Source organism: Rhinatrema bivittatum, chromosome 1 (assembly GCF_901001135.1).
Source record: "Rhinatrema bivittatum chromosome 1, aRhiBiv1.1, whole genome shotgun sequence".
Taxonomy (NCBI): domain Eukaryota; kingdom Metazoa; phylum Chordata; class Amphibia; order Gymnophiona; family Rhinatrematidae; genus Rhinatrema; species Rhinatrema bivittatum.
This window is the reverse complement of record NC_042615.1, coordinates 708,732,376-708,753,225: the sequence shown is the minus strand read 5'-3', so window position 1 is coordinate 708,753,225 and position 20,850 is coordinate 708,732,376. Positions and strand designations below refer to the sequence as shown.

The window sequence follows — 20,850 nt, the reverse complement described above, 5'->3', positions numbered from 1 at the left end:
ATGTCGTGGTCCTCACACCAGGCTTCGAATACTCTCCAAATCCTTATGTATGTTAGGGATGTGGAGAACTTGCGTGCTCGGAGTAGGGTGTCAATTACTGCCCCCGAGTATCCGCTCTTCCTCAGGCGAGTCCTCTCAATGGCCAGACCATAAGAGAGAATCGAGCTGGATCCTCGTGGAGGATCGGTCCTTGTTGGAGCAGGTCTCTGTGTGGAGATAGAGGGGGTTCCCTGTCAGCAGTCTTCGCAAGTCTGCATACCACGGTCTTCTTGGACAGTCTGGGGTCACTAGAAGTACTGGTCCCCTGTGGTATTCTATCTTGTGGATGATTGCGTCCAATAGGGGCCACGGCGGGAAGGAGTATAACAGAGTCTCCTGTGGCCAGGTCTGTACCAGGGTATCGATTTCCTGGGACTGGGGCTCCCGCCTGCGGCTGAAGAAGCTGGGCACTTGGACGTTGGACTGGCTTGCCAGAAGGTCCATGGTTGGTGTTCCCCAATGGTTTACTATCAATTGGAATGCTGTGGTCGACAGTCTCCATTCTCCTGGGTGTAGACTTTCTCTGCTGAGGTAATCCGCAGCGACGTTGTCTTTCCTGGCAATGTGGACAGCCGAGATCTCTTGAAGGTTCGCTTCCGCCCATGACATTAGGGGGTCTATTTCCAGAGACACCAGTTGGCTTCTGGTTCCTCCCTGACGGTTGATGTAGGCCACTGTTGTGGCATTGTCTGACATCACTCTGACTGACTTGTCTCTGAGTCTGTGACCGAACCATAGTCAGGCTAGTCTGACTGCCTGGGCCTCTAAGCAATTGATGTTCCACCCCGACTCTTGTTTGTTCTATTGTGATAGTAGTGAGCACTGTAGGGGTCTCATATGAGCTCTTGCCCATGGCACTACTTCCAGTGTGGATGCCATGAGGCCGAGGACCTGTAGGTAGTCCCATGCTGTGGGGCGAAGCTCGCTCAACAGGGTTCGCAACTGGGTCCTCAATTTCAATCTCCTTGTCGGTGTCAGGGTGACCTTGTCTTGTTTGGTGTCGAACCGGACTCCCAAGTATTCTAAATATTGGGAGGGCTGCAGACAGCTCTTGTTTGTGTTGACCACCCACCCGAGGCTCTCCAGTTGAGTTTTGACTCTGTTGGTCACCTGGTGGCTCTCCTCTGGGGATTTCGCCCTGATCAGCCAATCGTCTAGGTAAGGGTGTACGCGGATTCCTTCCTTCCTTAGTGTTGCTGCCACCACCACTATGATCTTGGTGAATGTCCGGGGTGCTGTGGCTAACCCGAATGGTAGTGCCTGGAACTGGTAGTGACGGTCCAGGATCATGAAGTGTAGAAAACGCTGATGCTCTTGATGGATCGGACTGTGTAGGTAGGCTTCCCACAGATCCAGGGATGTAAGGAACTCTCCTGGTTGTATCGCCCTTATTACCGAGTGTAAGCTTTCCATGTGGAAGCGAGGAATCTTCAGGTGACAGTTGACTGACTTGAGGTCCAGGATGGGCCTGAACATTCCTCCTTTCTTGAGAACGAAAAATAGATGGAATAATGTCCAGTATTTACTTGTTGCGGAGGAACCGGTGTTATAGCCTCTAAGGCTAGTAATCTGGTCAGTGTAGCTTCCACTGTCATCCTCTTGGAAGGGTCGTGGCAGGGGGATTCCACAAACCTGTCTGGAGGGAGGTGGTGGAAATCCAGGTAATATCCCTCTCGAATGATGGCTAGGACCCATTTGTCCGGTTATCTCGACCCATCTTTGGTAGAATAGGGCAAGCCTGCCCCCTATGGCTTCCTCCTTTGGATGGGTCGGCTGATTTTCATTGTTGGGTGCGGCTGGGGCCTGGGCCCGAGCTGGCTCCCCTTTTGTTGTGCTTGTTCCGAAAGGACTGGCTCCGGCCTGCGGGGTGGGTCGCTTGATATGTGCTTCTATATGGGTTGAAGCGCTGTGATCCTCTGCCCCTGGAAGTTTGGGGGAAGGGTCGCTGGTTTCTCTTATTCCTGTCCTCCGGTAGCTGCGGCAGTGGGGACTCGCCCCATTTGTTGGCTAGTTTCTCTAGTTCGTTTCCGAACAGGAGGGTTCCCTTGAAGGGCATCCTTGTGAGTCTCATTTTGGAAGATGCGACGGCCGACCAGTTTCGGAGCCAGAGTTGTCTTCTGGCTTCCACGGCAGATGACACTCCTCTAGCTGCGGTGCACACCAGATCAGAAGTGGCATCTGCGAGGAATAATACTGCTGGTTCCAGGGCTTCCCCATGAGTGTGTCACCACGGCACAGCAGGCCGCGATCTGTAGAGACATAGTGGAGACGTCAAAGGACCGTTTGAGGATAGATTCCAGACGTCTGTCTTGAGTATCCTTGAGTGCTGCTCCTCCCTCCACTGGGATAGTAGTGCACTTCAAAACCGCACAGACCATGGCATCCACTCTCGGACATGCCAGGAGATCTTTGGTGGCTGGGTCCAGAGGGTACATGGCTGCCAGAGCCCACCCCCCTCTGAACGTAGTTTCCGGGGCATCCCATTCTAGGTCAATTAGTTGCTGGATGGCTTGTAATAGTGGGAAATGACAGGAGGTCTGACGGAGTCCCTCTAGTAGGGGGTTCGTCTTAGGTTCCCCTGAGGCACTTGTGACCGGGATAGCAAGCTCTTTTAAGCTTTGTGTGACCAGGTCTGGAAGCTCGTCCTTGGTGAAGAAGCATCTCATAGTTCGGTGGGGCTCTGTTCCCGGAGGGAGTTCCCCTTCCTCCAGGGGTTATGACTCCTCATCCGAGTTGTCCATGTCCCCGACGGTGGGGTTTCTGGGCGGTGGGATCACTTCCTTGGGCATAGAGGGACCTGGGATGTTGAAGTCCTCTGGTGGAGCTTGTAGCAGTATTATAGGAAGCCCAGGTTGCATGTGGACGAAGGTATGCAGACCTTTGAAGAATTCCACCCAGGAAATAGATGCTGGGTCTAGACTAAGAAGCGCCATGTCCCTGGGGAGCCCCGTTTGAGGGGGGGGGGGTCCCGCTGTGCAATGCTAGGTCCGGCGTACTGTTCGAGAGGCTGGAACCCGGTACCGGCTGGGGAGGGCCATGAGTTGGATCCCCTAGGGCCTCTTCGCACTGTATACACAGGGCCGTGGCCTCCTTATGCTGTGCAGCTCTAATGTGGCATGCTGGACAAAGGTTTGTGTGCGTAAGATAAAGTTGTGCGCTCCGGTGCGTCAAAGTTGTGCGCGTCGGTTTGGTGCGCGCTCAGGGAGATGTGTGCGCTGTTGTGCGCACAGATCAATGTTATGCGCCCGGCACAGTAAGCGTGTGGCTATGCGCGTCGCTTTTGCGCATGGAACTTGGGCACGCGACGTGCACACAAGGTATTTGTGCACACGGCTCGCCTCTGTGCACACAGATCGGAACAGCGGACAGGGCGGCGAACAGATCACAATGGTGACGGTGACCACGAGGACAATTTAGCGACCACCTCGAAGGGTCTCCACGTGGGAGGACCCTCGGATCTCACCGGGGTCTAGACCTGCTAGGGCAGATCAACCCAGTGGCACTGGTCCTGGCTGGCGACCTGTGCGACTCCTCGAGCTTCGAAGACCAGAGACTTTTAAATAGATTTCTAACTTACTTTGTCTTGGCGCTTCCCGGTCTCGTTCTGGGCGGTCTCCTGCTGCGGGGGGAGAGGGAAAATACCTGCACCGCCGCGCTCGAGGTTGCACCCGCTACCTCTCAGCCTCGCCTTATGTCGGGGGCTAGGTCCCCGCTGAGGGTCGGTTGCCGGACCGAGGCTTACCTCCAAGGGATTGCGGAAATCATCTCGGAATTCTCGACTGGGGGAGGGACCCAATAGCTGTAGAGGTAAGATTTCTTCTTATTTTGGTTTTCTTTGGTAAAATTACTCTAACGCTGTGCAAGTGTGCATAGAGTCCCTAACTACTATGGAGACGGAAAATACTGAAGAGCTGCACTTCCTGCAGGGGTATATGTACTAGGGCTGACGTCAGATTGAAATCTGATCAGTCTCCAACTGCTATCAGGAGTAAACGATACCCACTGGTCCTGAGTCCATCTGCTACATGCTAGGAAATTACCAATTCTACGCAGCAGAGGAATTCTGTAGTGGAGAATTTCCCCAGCAGAGGTATACCATTTTGAAAATACTTGTGTGAGTATTTGAAATCACCAGTTTGCCAATATCTCTCCCAGTTCACCCAATCCATCTGCAGTTCGCATAGTCCCTCTAGCAGTTCTCTTTGAACCCTCACCAGTTCACCCAGACCCACCACCGAATTCTGGCAAACACTAGACAAGGTTGATTCCATTTATGCGCTTCAATTAGCAGGTGTAAAAGTGTATGAATAAGTTTTGTAATGCAAACATATCTCGCTTAAAAAATAGCAACTACCGTGTTCACTTCTGAATCCCTCTCTGGAATGCCCCCTAAGCCGTCCCTTTTCTTCCCAGTTAAATGTACATTTGTAATAAAAAATACTTTCTTACTCTCAACATTTATAAAATAGCATGTGCATGAGTACATGAGTATGTGCTATTTTTACTTGCAAACCCCCTATGAAAATTCACTCTTAGAAGTGTACAAAAGGACCTGCATACCTCGCACATAGCTGGCTTATTGAAAATTGCCTCCATAACTTATAGCAGAATGTCTTATTGCTGTCTGATTTATGATGTTATGAATGTACATTTGGAAGCCACCCAGAACATAGGATGGTGTGGTAGACAAATGTTTGAAAATAAATAAATAAATAGATGTTTAAAAAGTGTAAAAAGGGACTGGGTTCCAAACAGCAGTGGTTTGTACGCACTTCCTTAAACTAGATAAAAATAAGTTTCAGGAATGGATGTCAATTCTTTTCCACAAAAAGATTTTTTTTTTTTACTCAAAATCCACCTTGAACTAGAGGATTATTACTGAAAACCACTGCTGTTCTATTTTTTAACTCTAGTTCAAGAAGGATCATGGCATCTATTTCCGAAGTATTCATGCACTTCCGAAAATCTAAGCAATGCATAGATGCCATATTGTTCAGACACCTGGGGAGCAATTTTCTAAAGCGCCTGTATTGTTGCAAAACCTGCAGGGTTTTGTACCTATTGTCAAAAAAGTGCAAGCACACCTTTCCTTTGAAAATTGCCCTAGGAAAAAGTATCCACAGAAATTTGCAATTTCTCTTTGAACAGGTTATTTGTCCCTTGAAAATGTTGTGTGCAGAACTGAAAATGTACTGTATTTTCCTCCCCACCTCCACCCTGGCATAAGTACACCAGAAATTTCTTCTTTTTCCATGCTGTGTCTTGAGAATCAACATTTTCCTTCCTTTACACAGTGCATGTGCACATATCTTTACTTTATTTTCAGAATTTCCAGTTGTTTAGGGCATTTCGAGATAGAAATCACCATTGCTCTCCTGTATTTTTTGTTGCTGGCATTATGTAGAAACATTCTATGCACTCTTTCAGTCTCAAGTCTTCATAAACTTCATTTCCAGTAGCTTTGGCAGAAATTGTCTCCATAGATGTCACTGTACCATCACCTGCCATTCCCCCTGGAATCCCAAAAAGTCTCCAGTGTTTCGCTGATTTCAGTTCTTTGCATATTTGAAATCACTTTACAGTTTGAGAATGATATTGACTTTGTCCTGTAGCAATAATCCCAATATCTTTCAAAAAGGGATTCCTTTCTTCCAATTCATCCACTCTCTTGAAATAAAGAGAATTGTGCTGTAAGGGGAGCCACCTGTGTGTTAATTTCTTCAGCTGTCCCATGATGCTTTGTCATTAGTATCTTTAAGGAATGCAGGGAGGTTTTACTTTCAGTTTCATTGATAATAGTCATTTTCTATGATGACAGAGGAGCCTGTTTGGATCAGGTGACATTGTAAAAATCACCATGGTTTTACCTGGGACAATAATTTGTAAGAGACTGCAATTTTACTTGCAGGCTTTACAGATTTTGGGCTTGTACTTCAGAGAGCAGATCTCACACATCTTTGGGCAGAAAGCTCTCCGGCACCTCTTCTTCCCCTCCCTAACACACCCACAAAAACTGGTTCTCTCTTTACAATCAGGACTAACTTTTGTATGACACCTTTCTGCTCTTGCTTTTATATTATCACACTGTCTGATGATAATTGGACCTTAGGTGAGTTCCTGCTTTGACACTGGAAACATTTGCCCGTTTGAAAAGACCAAGTCCACTATCACTTTTCTCTTGTGGGCTGTCATTTGCTTGAAGGGCACTCCTAGTCCAGGATCTCCCTATTTCTAACTGGTTCTGTGGCAGGTGGAATTGTTATCCGATTAAAATTTCCCATCATCTAGACTTTTTGACTAAACTATCCAACTCTTCTGCCTATGTTGGAGGTGTATAGATCACACCTCTGTAAATGGAAGCATCATTTCCCCTTTCTAAGATAAACGGTATTTTATAGGTTTTATTAGCAAAGGATTAAAGAACAGCTTTCAAACCGTTCTCTGTATCTGGCTTTATTTAATCACTATCTCTGCTCGTCCCTTGCTTCTCAAAACTCTCAACTATCTTTCTTTTAAAACTTTTTTTTTTATTTTGCAGTTTCCTATCTCCTCATTTGTCTGCTTCTCTTTTTGACTAATTTCTTTCCTACTATCTGTCTCTACTCTCTCCCGTTCTTCATGGTCCAACCCCCCTTACCCTCTTCCCTTCATCCGTTCTTATCTTTGTCCTCTTTTCCTTCGCCCCCAGCCCAGACACTCTTTCCTGTCTTCTCTGTCTCCAAAGCGGGGGCCTGCTCCCTTTCTTACCCGCTTGCTGCTCTCCCTCAGCTCGCGGCTGCAGCCTGTACGTGCGAGCGGCGCGGCGCCATCAGTCTGCGCTGGAGCGGTGGCGCCGGCGCTTATCTCTCCTGGGCACGGCGCTAGGAGGCAAGACTCGCAGGCGCCCGGGCGGCTCAGACATACTCCGCGGAGCCCCGCCAGCTGCCCGGCACAAGATCAAAGGGTAGCGGCGGCACGGGGGGGGGCGGGAGAGCCCCCGCTACAAGGATCCTGAGCTTAATCAAAAGATCGGGTCTCGACAGGTGGGAGGTTTCATTCTGACGACACTTTGCGTTTTCTAATAATAGACCAGAATGGAAGTAATATTAGCAATTGATGTTCTTGATGATTTGATTGGGTAAGTGTAATAAGCTAGGGGGGGGAGCTGGATTGATGGATCACATTAGTATTCCTGTCCTATCCAATGTGCTGGTTGCTAATAACGTCAGTCTGCCAGATTCCCTGCGTCTACCGGTACCCACCAGCGTTTCTATCGATCCTGGGAAAAAGACCTTTGAGACGGTATCGAGAATACAGATTCTGGGCTCTTTACTACTCTGGATAGACTGGCGCCTCTCATTTGGTAAGGAATGAAGAAACTGATGCCCAGGGAAATCCGGCCATTAGGAGCCCTCCCCAGTGCAGGATTTGAAAGCTTCCAGTTCTGAATGGAAACTCTTAACTGCAAGACATGTTTGTATTTGCCCTGCCTAAAATCGATGCTGTGAGGAAGGCTCAGCATGCTCATCGCACTGGGATATTTCTGCAGGAACTGAAATGCTGCTGTAAGAGAAGTTGACATCCTTTTATTGTCATTGTTATTACTGTGCTGGGAGTTGAAGCGATGCTGAACAGGCAGGCACAGGATCGCTTATCCAGCGTTCCTCCTAGCTGAAGGTTACCAACAGCGAGATTTAATTCTGTGAAGAGGAAAGGCGAGTTTGGATCCCTCTCTCGGTTCATTGACCCCCCCTCCTACAAAATCGTCTCTGCTCCTCATACTAGCGTAGCTTTGCTTTAGTGGATGTGTATGCATGAGTTCTGCACCGAATGGGCGCAAAAACCGCCCCAGGTCGACTGGCTCCATCTTCCAAATCAGCAGCAAACCCATTTCCAGAGACTCTGAGCGCCGGGGGAGCTCAGAGAGCGCCCACAAAACCCAGAGAGCCCTGGAGGTCTGCAAGATGGTGGGTATAACAACAAGGTTTTTCGAAATATCTAATAATTTTTTTGAGTTTGCTTTAGTGCCACTCCCCCTCAGTTTATCTATTCAGATCACGTGCAGTTGCACTATTTTTAAAACTGCAGCACCCCTTTTGAGTTAATACCCTTACCCAAATCATAATTCTTTCGAAAAGAAATGTGAAATGGGTATGCTTGTTTTTTGTAGGATGAGATAATTATTTATTGTTTTTAGAAAATAATGCACATGAATGCATTATTATAAAGCAGTAATAGTTCACCTACTGTAAAACAAAGGTGTTAAACATAAAGATAATCTGTCAGAGAGGATGGGCGTGGTTGTATAATGATGGTTTTGAATTGTTTTCTTTTGTGTGGTTCAAAGTGTATTTGTCCCCTTCTTGTTCACTGCATTATTTTTCCTGTAAGTGCTCAGTTGTGACAGCTCGAGGTAGGCGTTTGCCTACTCTGTCAAATCCAGTTCCAAATATGAATATTCCTATTTGTGGTATATTTTCAGTCTCGCTATTCTGCAGACACTGCTTCAGTGCTCGTGGGAATGACTTTTTAAGTTTTGTCACTACTTGACGCGGCTTTCTCAGTCTTGCGGTTCTGTCATTCTTTACAGCGCACAGCTGCAGCAATAACAACCAGGGCAAAACAAGCCTGCCCCATAGCTGCGCAGTACCACTGCCGCTCTCCCCCCTCCTCCCTTTCGTGCTGCCACTGGCTCTCATCCTGCCCGGCTTTCCCCCGTCCCACCGCCCCATGGCAGCGCGGCTGGGCCATTTTTTCACACGGAACTGTCTGGCCCTTGATTTTGCGGGCCTGGGAAAGTAACTGGTAGCACCCCAAGAACTGTGCTACAAGCTGCCAGCCCTGTGGGCTCAAGCTTACACGGTTATGCCAGGGGCTGCAGGGAGGAAAGGACGGGTTGGAAAGAGTGATGGGAAGGAAGTAGGTACTAAGCTGGAAGGAGGCGAGCATTGGGCCGGGAGAATCCAGGCAAGGGCTGATTGTGCGTGAGGTGTGGCGTCAATTAAAACTTCAGGGGCCTATTTTTTTTCTATAGTTGTTCCTAGTTTTGCATTTTTCTTCTCCAGTCCTCTTCACAGTTACGCCCATCTTAGCTTCATTTGCTTTTTTTTTTTTTTCTTTTTTTGCTGGGTTTTTTTCATTCCTTGTTATTATATAGTATGTGCCCATTTTTCTTTTTTTCTCTCCAGCTTGCTTCCCTTATATATATATTTTCTAGTTGGGTTTCATTTCTTGTTTTGTATTTTACTCTCTTCTCCATGCTATTTCCTCTGCACCTGAATGAATTGGCTTCTGTACCCACATCCTGTTGTGTGGCCATACTGTCACACTCCAGGTCTGTGGCTGAAAAGGTGTTCTTACAAAGGTGACCTGCGAATCCCAAATCCTGCCAGAGGCACCCCTCAAGTTATTGTAGGTACAAACAGCAAGCAGAAGCAACAGTACTGAAGCCAAGCAGGAGGAAGTAAGCCCAACAAGGCTGGATTTAAGATTTTTGGTGCCCAAAGGCAGGAACAGAAGATGAGGGCAGTTCCTCCACCTGGAGCTCAGCAAGCAGGGTACCTGGAGACTGGAAAATGGGGAAACAGGTGCTGGGTCCAGAGTATCCCATTGGTGTATCTTTGACATGGCAACAATGCATGGCGATCATCTATGTGGGGGGAAGGTTCCTCTTTGGCCTGGGTATTTGGCATCTTCAAAATTTAATGCCTATGCAGTTGCATATGATGTCTATGCCTAAATCCGGGCCTGCAACCAAAGGCAGAATATCGCAAAGACCATGCTGGGAAAGTTGATGGACTTGCTTTCTGTTGCTTGCTTTTTGGTAACAGGCTCCTACAGTTTGATGGTCCCTCTTATGCAGGTTCCCTCTCCATCCACATCTTCTCGCTATTTCCAGTAGGTTCTGTTGAAATCTGTATAGAAACTTCATTTGCCTAGGTTTAGTATCTCATCAGCTGCTGCTCTGTTTCTGTTGTAATTTTAAGTGAGAAAGAATTTTGTTATCTCTTGTAAGTGTGCAGCTTTGGGTCCATTTCTCATCTTCTAATGATCCAGCTCTGTTGGAGGCCAGAAAAGCACTATTAGCAAAATAAATTCTGCAAAGAGCTTCTGTTTAGTCCACCAAAAATATAGGAAATGGCACATTTTTCTCCCTATGTCCTGTTGAATGTTCTGTGTTATCTGTTCCACCATGGCTATTGCATGATACTATTAGCATGTAATCTAGTGAACATCCAACATGTTTTAAAACGCTTTAATAAATATATTAGAATAAGAACTGAAGAGGGTGCAAAGATTTTGGGAGAATTCTACATATTTGCTGCTGTGAAAAGAAAGGCTCAGATAGAGCTCATGTTGAATTGTTTTGGCATATGGTTAACTTTCATTTATCGTTGCAAGAGATGTAAAAAAAACTGAGGGATATATATATATATATATATATATATATATATATACACACATAAACTAACCTCTGATTACTGCATTGCTTTTCAGTGGTTTTTTTTTTTCCAGTATTATCTCCAATACTGTGATTACCATCAAGGAATATCCAATACATAAGGAATATTCATTGATGGTGATCATTGTATTAGAGATAATATTGGTCAAAAAAATTGAAAAGCAATGCAGTAAACCGTTGGTTTATGTGTGTATAACTTTTATTTATAGCACAAGGCAGAAAGTGCACCATGAAAATGACTAGCCTGTGTTCTTCAGCTTGTCCAGGACTTCAACACTCAAGTGGCCCTGTACCGCGAGTTAGTGATTTCCATTGGGGATGTCTCGGTTAATTGTCCCTCTCTACGAGCAGAAATGCACAAGACCCGAACCAAAGGCTGATGAAATGGCCCATCAGGCACACCAAAACTATCAGCAATCTCCGGGTAGGACACGGGCAGTTTTTCTATCTTTTAGAGTGGCGCCAAAATCTTTCTAATGTTAAATGTGCTATATCTGCTGTTATAAAATGTTCAGAGGTCTTTAAAAGGACATCAAGCCTTTAACATTTCCTTACTTATTGGATTTTTTTTTTAACCATTTCACTTTCAATTCATTCTTTGTGTAAAATACACAAGGAACAGTCTAAGATGAAGTGGTGATGGTTATTATTTATAAGCCTCAGTCCTGTGTAAATGAATAGGCTATCTTCTTTATTCAATTTCAAATTATTTTTTTCAGCAAGACTAGGAGTAAGGAAACTGAGACAACAGTTTAAAAACCTGCACAGCAGATTACTTGAGGATTTTTTATAATTACTAGGTTCCATTTTGTGCAGAAATATTTAACAAGAGGCCTTGTGGTATTGCTGTTGAAGAATGCTTCTTTCAGATGTGCACAGATCCACTAATTATTTCTCTCCACTTCAAAACTAAAGAGACTTAAAATTTCTTAGAATACAGTCATGTCTAGGATAACATCTGTAACCTGAAATCACAAAATGGTAAAATAAAAAATCTAATGTTGAAAACTAAAAGATAAGGTGTCCTCGGTAGAGCTCACAGTTTAACTTGCAGTTGTTGCGAACATTTTTTGGTATGCAGATTTTACTCCGAAGCACCAAGGAGTTTTGCGCATAAAAAAGTGCACACAACAATGTACATACAAGTTAGCACCCTCTTATGCAAATCACATGCTAAAGCTGGCATTAGCTGTTGCCAACTAATAAAAAAAAAGAAGCCAAAAAAGGCCACACACTTTTTGACTACAAGCAATCTAACACTAAAGTGAAGGCCATATAAAAAGTGCAAACAAATAGTCCAAGATACCGATATCCACCAAACAGTATCATAAATTTTTTTTAGTAAGAATGGGATCAAAAAATCACACTGGAATGCCCACTAGTGTGAACCAAGTGAGAACCAGTAATGAAATAAATGCACTAATTTTAATCATATACCACAGTCACGTATGCTTGTTTTTTTTAATGAATGTTTACATATTTAGATACATGTAAAAGATTGATTCAAAGACCCCACAGTACTGCAGTGTAGCCACATCATTGTAGGATACAAGAACAGTTGGCTATATTTAACTTTCAAGCTCTCAAGCCCACATGGAACACCAGTGTTTGTTAAGAATGTTGGGGCTTCCTTTGGATTGAGTCCCTTGACATGAACCTGTTTGCCTAAATATCCACTGATGTTCCATCTGAGAATAGCTGACTATCCTTGTATCCATCTCCCCTTGGCTACGCTGCAGTAGTGTGGGGGTCTGTGAATCGAACTTGTATGTGCATATAAAATATTTAAATATTACAAAAACAAGTATAAGTGACTGTGCTATATGATTTAAATTAGTGCATTGCATGTCATTAGTGTTTTCATTTAATTCATACTAGTGAACATTCAGATTTGTTGTCTGATTTCACCTTTCATGATGCCATCCATGCTGTAATTTTATGATACTAAGGGACAGATTCATTAAGGCTTTTCTCCCATTTTGTGTCTGTGGAAAAACCCTTAGTGAATCAAGCACTAAGTTTTGTGGACATCGTAACTTTTTAATTTTGTTGCACTTTTTTGTATGGCCTTCTTATTAGCTATTACTCTCCAATGCAGAGAAGTACACTGGTATAATTCCTGTTTTCTTTAGTGCTGGAAACTTAACTCCTAGTCAGAAGTGGAGTAAAGTTCTGGTGCTAGGGTTAGTCTGTGGGCAGAAGCTTGAGTTTGGACCTGTAGTCGGGATTTATGTGCAGAAATAGGGTTGCCAGTTGGCTCCAGATTGGGGTAAATCAAAGACAAGGGTGATCCAGTTCTTGATTTTTTACCCTATTGCTTGCAGGGACATATATAGTCTTTGTAGGGAATGCAGTAAGGAAATCAGAACTATAGGTCCCTGTATCAGCAATGGATCAACCCTGTGGGGTGAATCTGGAGCCCAGGTGGCAATCTTATGCAGAAAATATGATTTATGTGCAGAAAAATGTTTTCTGCGTTGAAATCATTTTTGTGCACAGAAATCATTTTCTGCACAGAAAACATAGTTTGTGCAAAAAAGACTTTTATGTGCACAAAAGTGCTTTTTTTGTGCACAAAAGTGCTTTTTTTGTGCCTATAAAATCCTGAGTCTGAGAGAGTCCTTTTCCCCCTTGGAGTTAAATCAGCACTAAACCTATGCAAAGACTGAGCACATGATTTAAACTTGGCTTTTTTAAACTCCTGATGTATTGGCATTTCATTTGCTTACTATATTGGGAATTTTTTCTTTTTGTTTTTACCAGGTGGGTTAAAAAACTGCACTGACGTTCAGTGCCCAGTTTTACTGTGCTCCTTATATTGGGTCCTATGTTTCCATTTTAATGTGAAAGTTCCAACATTGGAAGTTGTTACCTAGTTTAATATTTATGATTTACACAAAGCCTATGCAATGCTTAAAAACAGGGCTTCCCAAACTTGTCCTGGGGACCCCACAGCTAGCCGGGTTTTCAGGATATCCACAATGAACAGGCATGAGATAAATCTGCACATCATGGAAACTTAGTATATGCAAATTTAACTCATGCATATTCATTGTGGATATCCTAAAAACCCGAATGGCTGTGGGGTCCCCAGGATAGGTTTGGGAAGCTCTGGCTTAAAAGGTTCATTTAGGATTGTATGGCAAAGAGCATTGCCATGAAATTATACATGATTTATAATATTAAAGTTAGTAGCCTTTTCAATTTTAGTAGAATTTATGCAAAAGCAGAGTAAGCACATAAAGGTTGACTAATACCAAAAGGGCAATTTATGAAGATTGCAAGAGTTAAGTTAGCAGCAAGTGAGTAACAGTCACTCCAGTTGACGAGAATACAAAATGTGCCCCATGTTGGAGAGAACTCGTTACAGTTGCATTAGCTACAAGCCCTGTATGTATTTTGACAATGTAGATTTTATTAGCAATACCTGTGATTTTAGTGGATCTTGTCACATGTAATTGTTCTGAAAGGAATAGTTTACGGGCAATTTCTGTTTTTGCTAGCAAGATATGTGTCAACACATAACAATAGTGTTTTATTTTATGGTTAATGCAACCCTATAATTCATGCTTGTCCTGCTTATATAATTCATGCTTATCACATTTGAATAATATTGCATATACATATAGAAAGTACTCTTGACTGGTGATGCCTGAATTAATGCAAAAATATCCATGTCTGGATGAAATCAAAGTATAGTATTATGTTGCATATTTCAACTGTGACATTGTTATTTTAAAAACAAAATTAATGGCTGTTTACTACAGTATAAGATATACTGGTTACTACAGCCTTTTGTTTATTTTTAGTATCAAAAGTAAAATGTGAGCATTAGAGAAAATTTAATTTTTTTTTCTATAAAGTATCATAGAAATTGGATTGGTCCCAGGTGGTAACTATTGTAGAAAATCATACTTTCCGTTTTACTTTTCCTTAATCCCTGTTTCTATGCCACGTCTACCTCTTCTTCCTGGTTTGGTTGCTAGCTGGAGGTTCAGTATATCTTACAGTTTGGTTAGTTATGTATAGCAAGTTATAGTAATCCTTTTATATATCTGGCTATTCATTCACTAATGGTGGAAGAGTAGCTTTCAGGATCATTGATAATCATTACAAATAACTATTATTATTATTATTATCCTTTCTATAGCACTACTACGCATACTAAGTGCTATCGAGACACATTGTTCTGCCCTCGCTCCATGTTTTTTCTTCCTTGTGCTAGACAGACAGATAATCTTTAATCCAATTTAGCTTCCAAAATGTTTATTTCATAAAGAGAATAAGCATAGTACTTACTGTAAGATGAAATGGTATCGAGAATAATTGTACAGATTCTCTGGATTATTACAGCTGTGATGAATTTTTCTGGAATATCATAGTAGAAAGCAGTAGTATGCAATTGGGCAATTGCTAATTGTTAATAGAAAATGCATGTTCTGGGTCTCAGAGAGACAGAAAGAGGAGGAGTTGCAGCTTCTCTACATGTGCCTTATTGATGGCTGCGCTTGTTGTGAATAGGTTTGAATGTACCTTGATGTGCATCTGGAAAGGCTAGACTACTCTGATACAATTTCTTTTAAGTTCTCAATTTTTAACTCTGCTTCTGCTACAGTGCTTTTCAACAAATTATCATGTTCCTAATCAGTGGTTTTATGAAAGTCTCTCTCTTGCAAACTTTCCTATGTGTTGATCCTTGTCAGGAATGTGAGATGGTTTTTTTTGGCTGTGGTTAATAATACTTGCAGCTACATATGAGTTAATTTATTGCTTGCTGGATCATTTCTATATCTGTAGTGCCAAAGGAACTTATGGGCCCCGGAGTCTGGGAAACCAACCTGGGGAGCAGTACGGGACTTCAGGGCAGGTCTCAGTCAGAACAACAGCCCGACTTCTACCTAGCTAGCTCCCTCCCTTGCAGGTTGAGCCCTTGGGTTCTGGGGGCCAGTAGATGTCTGCAGTGGCAATACATCATAGTGGTGAGTTTACTCAGGCAAGGCTTGTCAGGCTGGACAGGGCAAGGCTGGGCAGGCTAGACACTAAGCAGGACCTGGAACTAGATAAGACAAAGATGAGACAAGCCAAGGGCAAGACTCTGGTACAAGCAAGACTGGATACTGGAACAGACAGGACAAGACCAACAAGGCAGACAAGGGAACAACAGAACAAGGAACACAGAAGCCCAAAGGCAGCAAGGCTTGTAACAGATAGAACAGGCCCGAAGGAATCAAGCTAGGATGCAAGAGAGAATAGAATCTCAAGGCAAGACAAGACAAAAGGCCTGTAGGCTGCAAGGCAGAAGGCTCATAGGCCACAAGGCAAGAACAAGGCAGAAGGCCCGTAGGCCGCAAGGCAAGAACAAGGGTCAGGTCACAGCGCCAGAAATGAAACTGTGAGTAGACAAGGAGCTTCTGGCAAGGCACGGCTTACATAGGGCTTGGGCGGATTGGGCAAGAGTAGTCAGGAGGAACTTGATGAGACTAGTTTTTGAGGCATACTGAGGGCCTCTTCTGGTGGGGAGGCATCATGAAGGTAGGATAAGGCTGCATAGCAGGCGAAATTCTAACAGATGCTATGTGTTTCACACTTCATTAATTTTCTCTTGGTAATTATCTCTGCTAGCTTCATATTTTTGTGATGCTTTTAGTGTCAAAGTATGATTTCTTTTCGACCTAGTGCTGTCTTACTTGAGTTTGGTCCTCGGACCTAGCAGCTGCAGTTTCAGAATGCAGAATGTTGTTTTCTGAACAGTTAAGTTCTTCCATTCTATGCCTTATACTGGAAGCAGTAATAAGAATTTATCACCTCCAAGCAGAGGTAATGGCAGGCAGGTATCAGGTTATGCTTAGGAGTGCTCTTTGTGGCTTAGCAGGGAGGTAACTGTATTGTGAACAGTCTTGGACTGCTGAATAAGTTACCATGAGAGAATTTGTGATTTCCTTGATATGTGAAACTAGAAGTACCTGACAGGCTGATGCAATAATCTTTGTGCACAATTTTAATGCACAGATTTAAATGTTTTAAAATTCATGATGCAGTAAACTAATGCAATGCTAATGCATCAGTACTTAAAGAAAGTGCATTGACAGGAAGATGTGCGTTCAGTACAGGCTGAATGCACATTTTAACGCGGGAAGAGGGGGGGACCTCCCTTGAAACATGTATCACTGGAGATAGAGAGAGTACTTACCCAGCTAAGTGGTGGTGGCTTACTGCGGCCAGATAGCCTGATAAAGCTATGTTTATCTGTCTAAGTGGTAGCGGTTGCTGTCACTTAGCCTTTTAAATACGGATTTATCCAGCTATCTGTATCCAGCTATCTGGCCACAGTTAGCCGCCGCCACTTTTTCGGATTAAGTTCATACTTACCCGGCGATCTAGTCAGAGCAAGAAATACTTCTTTTGTTTTCACCTATCCCTTGGTTTTAAGTGCCAGCACAGCAACACCCTAAACTTTACTCCACCTCTGACGAGTAAAGTTTCCAGCTTTAAAAAAAACTTGGGTTAGGGCCAGTGCACCTCTCTGCATCAGGGAATATTGCTTAATGCCCTCATTTGCATGGGAATTCCATGTGTGGGCACTAAGCAGTACTCAAATGTTTGAATACACATTTTCTGAGCATTGGTGGTAAGGTTTACGTTCACAAAATGTGAATAGAAGTTTATTTATTTAGACATTTTCTATACCGCCGTTCCTTATAAGGATCACAGCGGTTTATAGAAGTAACATTCATAGCTATAAATCAGCAAATAATGATGGGTTACAGTAGTAGTATTCATAAACAGGCATTAACATCTATCAAATAAAATGTTCCAAAACATGTGATTTAAAGAACTAGGACATCAAATAAAATAATATATCAGATTTCACTTATTTCACATATTAATCAACACGTTGTTTTGAGATTCTTACATTCTCTTGTTGAATGTATTCCTCATGCTTCAATTAGTATCTTTTGTCCTTCCTATTATTGTAATTCTCTACATAAGAACATGCCATACTGGGTCAGTCCCAGGGTCCATCAAGCCCAGCATCCTGTTTCCATCAGTGGCCACTCCAGGCCATAAGAACCTGGCAAGTACCCAAAAACTAAGTCTATTCCATGTTACTGTTGCTAGTAATAGCAGTGGCTATTTTCTAAGTCAACTTAATTAATAGCAGGTAATGGACTTCTCCTCCAAGAACTTATTCAATCCTTTTTTAAACACAGCTATACTAACAGCACTAACCACACCATCTGGCAACAAATTCCAGAGTTTAATTGTGCACTGAGTGAAAAAGAACTTTCTCCGATTAGTTTCAAATGTGCCACATGCTTCATGGAGAGCCCCCTAGTCTTTCTGTTATCCAAAAGAGCAAATAACTGAGTCAGATTAACCCGTTCTAGACCTCTCATGATTTTAAACACCTCTTTCATATCCCCCCTCAACTGGCTCTTCTCCAAGCTGAAAAGTCCTAACCTCTTTAGTCTTTCCTCATAGGGAAACTGTTCCATTCCCCTTATCATTTTGGTCACCCTTCTCTGTACCTTCTCCATCGCAACTATATCTTTTTTGAGATGCGGCGATCAGAATTGTACACAGTATTCAAAGTGTGGTCTCACCATGGAGCGAAACAGATGCATTATGACATTTTCCGTTTTATTCACCATTCCCTTTCTAAAAATTCCCAACATTCTGTTTGCTTTTTTGACTGCCGCAGCACACTGAACCGACGATTTCAATGTGTTATACACTATGGCGCCTAGATCTCTTTCTTGGGTGGTAGCACCTAATATGGAACCTAACATTGTATAACTATAGCATGGGTTATTTTTCCCTATATGCATTACCTTGCACTTATCCACATTAAATTTCATCTGCCATTTCGATGCCCAGTTTTCCAGTCTCACAAGGTCTTCCTGCAATTTATCACAATCTGCTTGTGATTTAACTACTCTGAACAATTTTGTATCATCTGCAGATTTGATTACCTCACTCATCGTATTTATTTCCAGATCATTTATAAATATACTGAAAAGTAAGGGTCCCAATACAGATCCCCGAGGCACTCCACTGCCCACTCCTTTCCACTGAGAAAATTGTCCATTTAATCCTACTCTGTTTCCTGTCTTTTAGCCAATTTGTAATCCATGAAAGGACATTGCCACCTATTCCATGACTTTTTACTTTTCCTAGACGCCTCTTATGAGGAACTTTGTCAAAAGCCTTCTGAAAATCCAAGTACACTACATCTACCAGTTCACCTTTATCCAAAGTGAAGCAGATTTGTGAAGCAAGAATTGCTCTGGGTAAAGCCATGCTGACTTTGTTCCATTAAACCATGTCTTTCTATATGTTCTGTGATTTTGATATTTAGAACACTTTCCACTATTTTTCCTGGCACTGAAGTCAGGCTAACCAGTCTGTAGTTTCCCGGATCACCCCTGGAGCCCTTTTTAAATATTGGGGTTGCATTTTAATGATAGGTTACACATTTTTACTAATAGGTCTGAAATTTCATTTTTGAGTTCCTTCAGAACTCTGGGGTGTATATCATCTGGTCCAGGTGATTTACTACTCTTCAGTTTGTCAATCAGGCCTGCCACATCTTCTAAGTTCACCGTGATTTGGTTCATTTTGATGTTTTTAAGTTAGGTTATATACATTTTTGAATAGCCGTGTTTTCAACTCACATTTAAATCTCTTTCTATCTGGTATCAAGCGTAATATCTCAGATAGAGAATTCCAAAGATTTGCACCCGCTATGGAAAACACACAATCTCTTACTTGTGTCAGATGTGGGCTCCATATTATAGAAACAGTCAGTAGTCCTTTATTTTGAGATCTTGTCGTTCGTTGACGTGTGTATGGTTGTAATGTCACGCCAGTCATACCAGTGTTACTGAAATGAATGATTTTGAATATTATCATTAATTCTTTATAGTATATTCAAGATTATACTGGTAGCCAATGCAGTGAAAGTGAGGGTGAATTGTGATCAAATTTCCTACTTCCTAATAAAAGTCTTGCTGTGGCATTTTGTAATAATTATAATGGTTTTAAAGACATACGGGGAGATCAAGTAATAAGGAGTTAGGTTTGAGAAAATTAGAGTTTGCAATACAGTACGGAAGTTCTCAAAAGTTAACAGAGGTTTCAACTGATGTAATATTCGCAACTTGGCATAACCTGTGCTAATTAATTTGATGTGCTATTTTATAGTAAGGTTCTCATCTAGCTGGATACCTAAATCCCGAACTTGATTTGAGGGGGTAATTTGAAAATTACCCAGGTCTAGAGCCAGTGGTTTAACTGTCAATGAGTTTAACCAAATGATTTCAGTCTTTTTAGGTTTTAATGTTAGTTTTAGTTGCAAAAGTGTAGGTAAAGCTTTGCATTTAACTGAATGCACCTATCTGCGTTGGCCTTTGAATACTATGTTGAAGAGACATATAGCTGGAGCAGATTGGCCTATCGAGGGCTTTGGCATTCTCTGGTGAGCCAAGAAGTTGATCACATGATATTATTTGCTAGCATTTCCTCTGCTGTGCCATGTCTAATGCTCTCATGTGCAGAGAGAAGGGCCTGGAGGAGCCATTGGCAGCTGAAGGAGAAAATATGGGCTGCTGGCAGCTGAAGAGTAACATACTGGAAGCTGCCAACTGGGCCTAAAAAAATAAGGAGAGAGGCTGTGAGCCACTGCTGGAGACAAGTCTGGAGGCGGTTGAAGATTGGACAGAGGTTGCAATCTGTTTCTGGAGCCTAGGCTGGTGGCAGCTGAAGACTGGAAAGAAGCTGCGGGCCAGTGCTGGAGCCCAGGCTGACAGTGGCTGAAGACTGGAGAAAGGTTATATGGATGCCACCAGAGCCCAGGCTGGCAGGTCCGAAGAATGAGGAAAGGCCCCATGTGTGAGAGAGAGTGAGGCAGCTTGCTTGTGCTTGTGTGTTAGAGAGAGGCAGCTTGTGTCTGTCTGCATGTATATATGAGAGAGAGGAAGCTTGTTTATGTGTGTATTTGAGAGTGAGGCAGCTTGTGTGTATGTATGAGGAGAGGCAGCTTGTGTGTGTGTATGTGAGAGAGAGAGGCAGCTTGTGTGTGTGTATGTGAGAGAGAGAGGCAGCTTGTGTATGTGTGAAAGAGGCATCTTGTGCATGTGAGAGAGATGCAGCGTGTGTGTGCGAGAGAGGCAGCTTTGTATATGTGAGAGGCAGCTTGTGTGTGTGTGAGAGAGAGGCAGCTTGTTATGTGTGTGTGAGAGAGAGGCAACTTTTGTGTATATTTGAGAGAGGAAGCTTGTTGTGTATGTTTGCACTCCTCTTCCCCCGCTAATCCATGACAATCTCAGGATGACTGGAAATCGAAAGTTCCCAGGTATGGAGAGCAGGGT

At 43.2% G+C, this 20,850-nt stretch overlaps 1 protein-coding gene across 1 annotated transcript in view; it reads left to right on the top strand.

Moving 5' to 3' along the window:
- The first annotated feature begins 7,832 nt into the window (after window positions 1–7,832).
- Window positions 7,833–20,850, top strand: part of RGS7BP (regulator of G protein signaling 7 binding protein) — a 223,787-nt gene continuing 210,769 nt past the window's right edge. Inside the window, 2 exon segments of the mRNA XM_029576355.1 lie at window positions 7,833–7,985; window positions 10,738–10,904. Of these exon segments, the coding sequence (XP_029432215.1) occupies window positions 7,833–7,985; window positions 10,738–10,904 (320 nt within the window).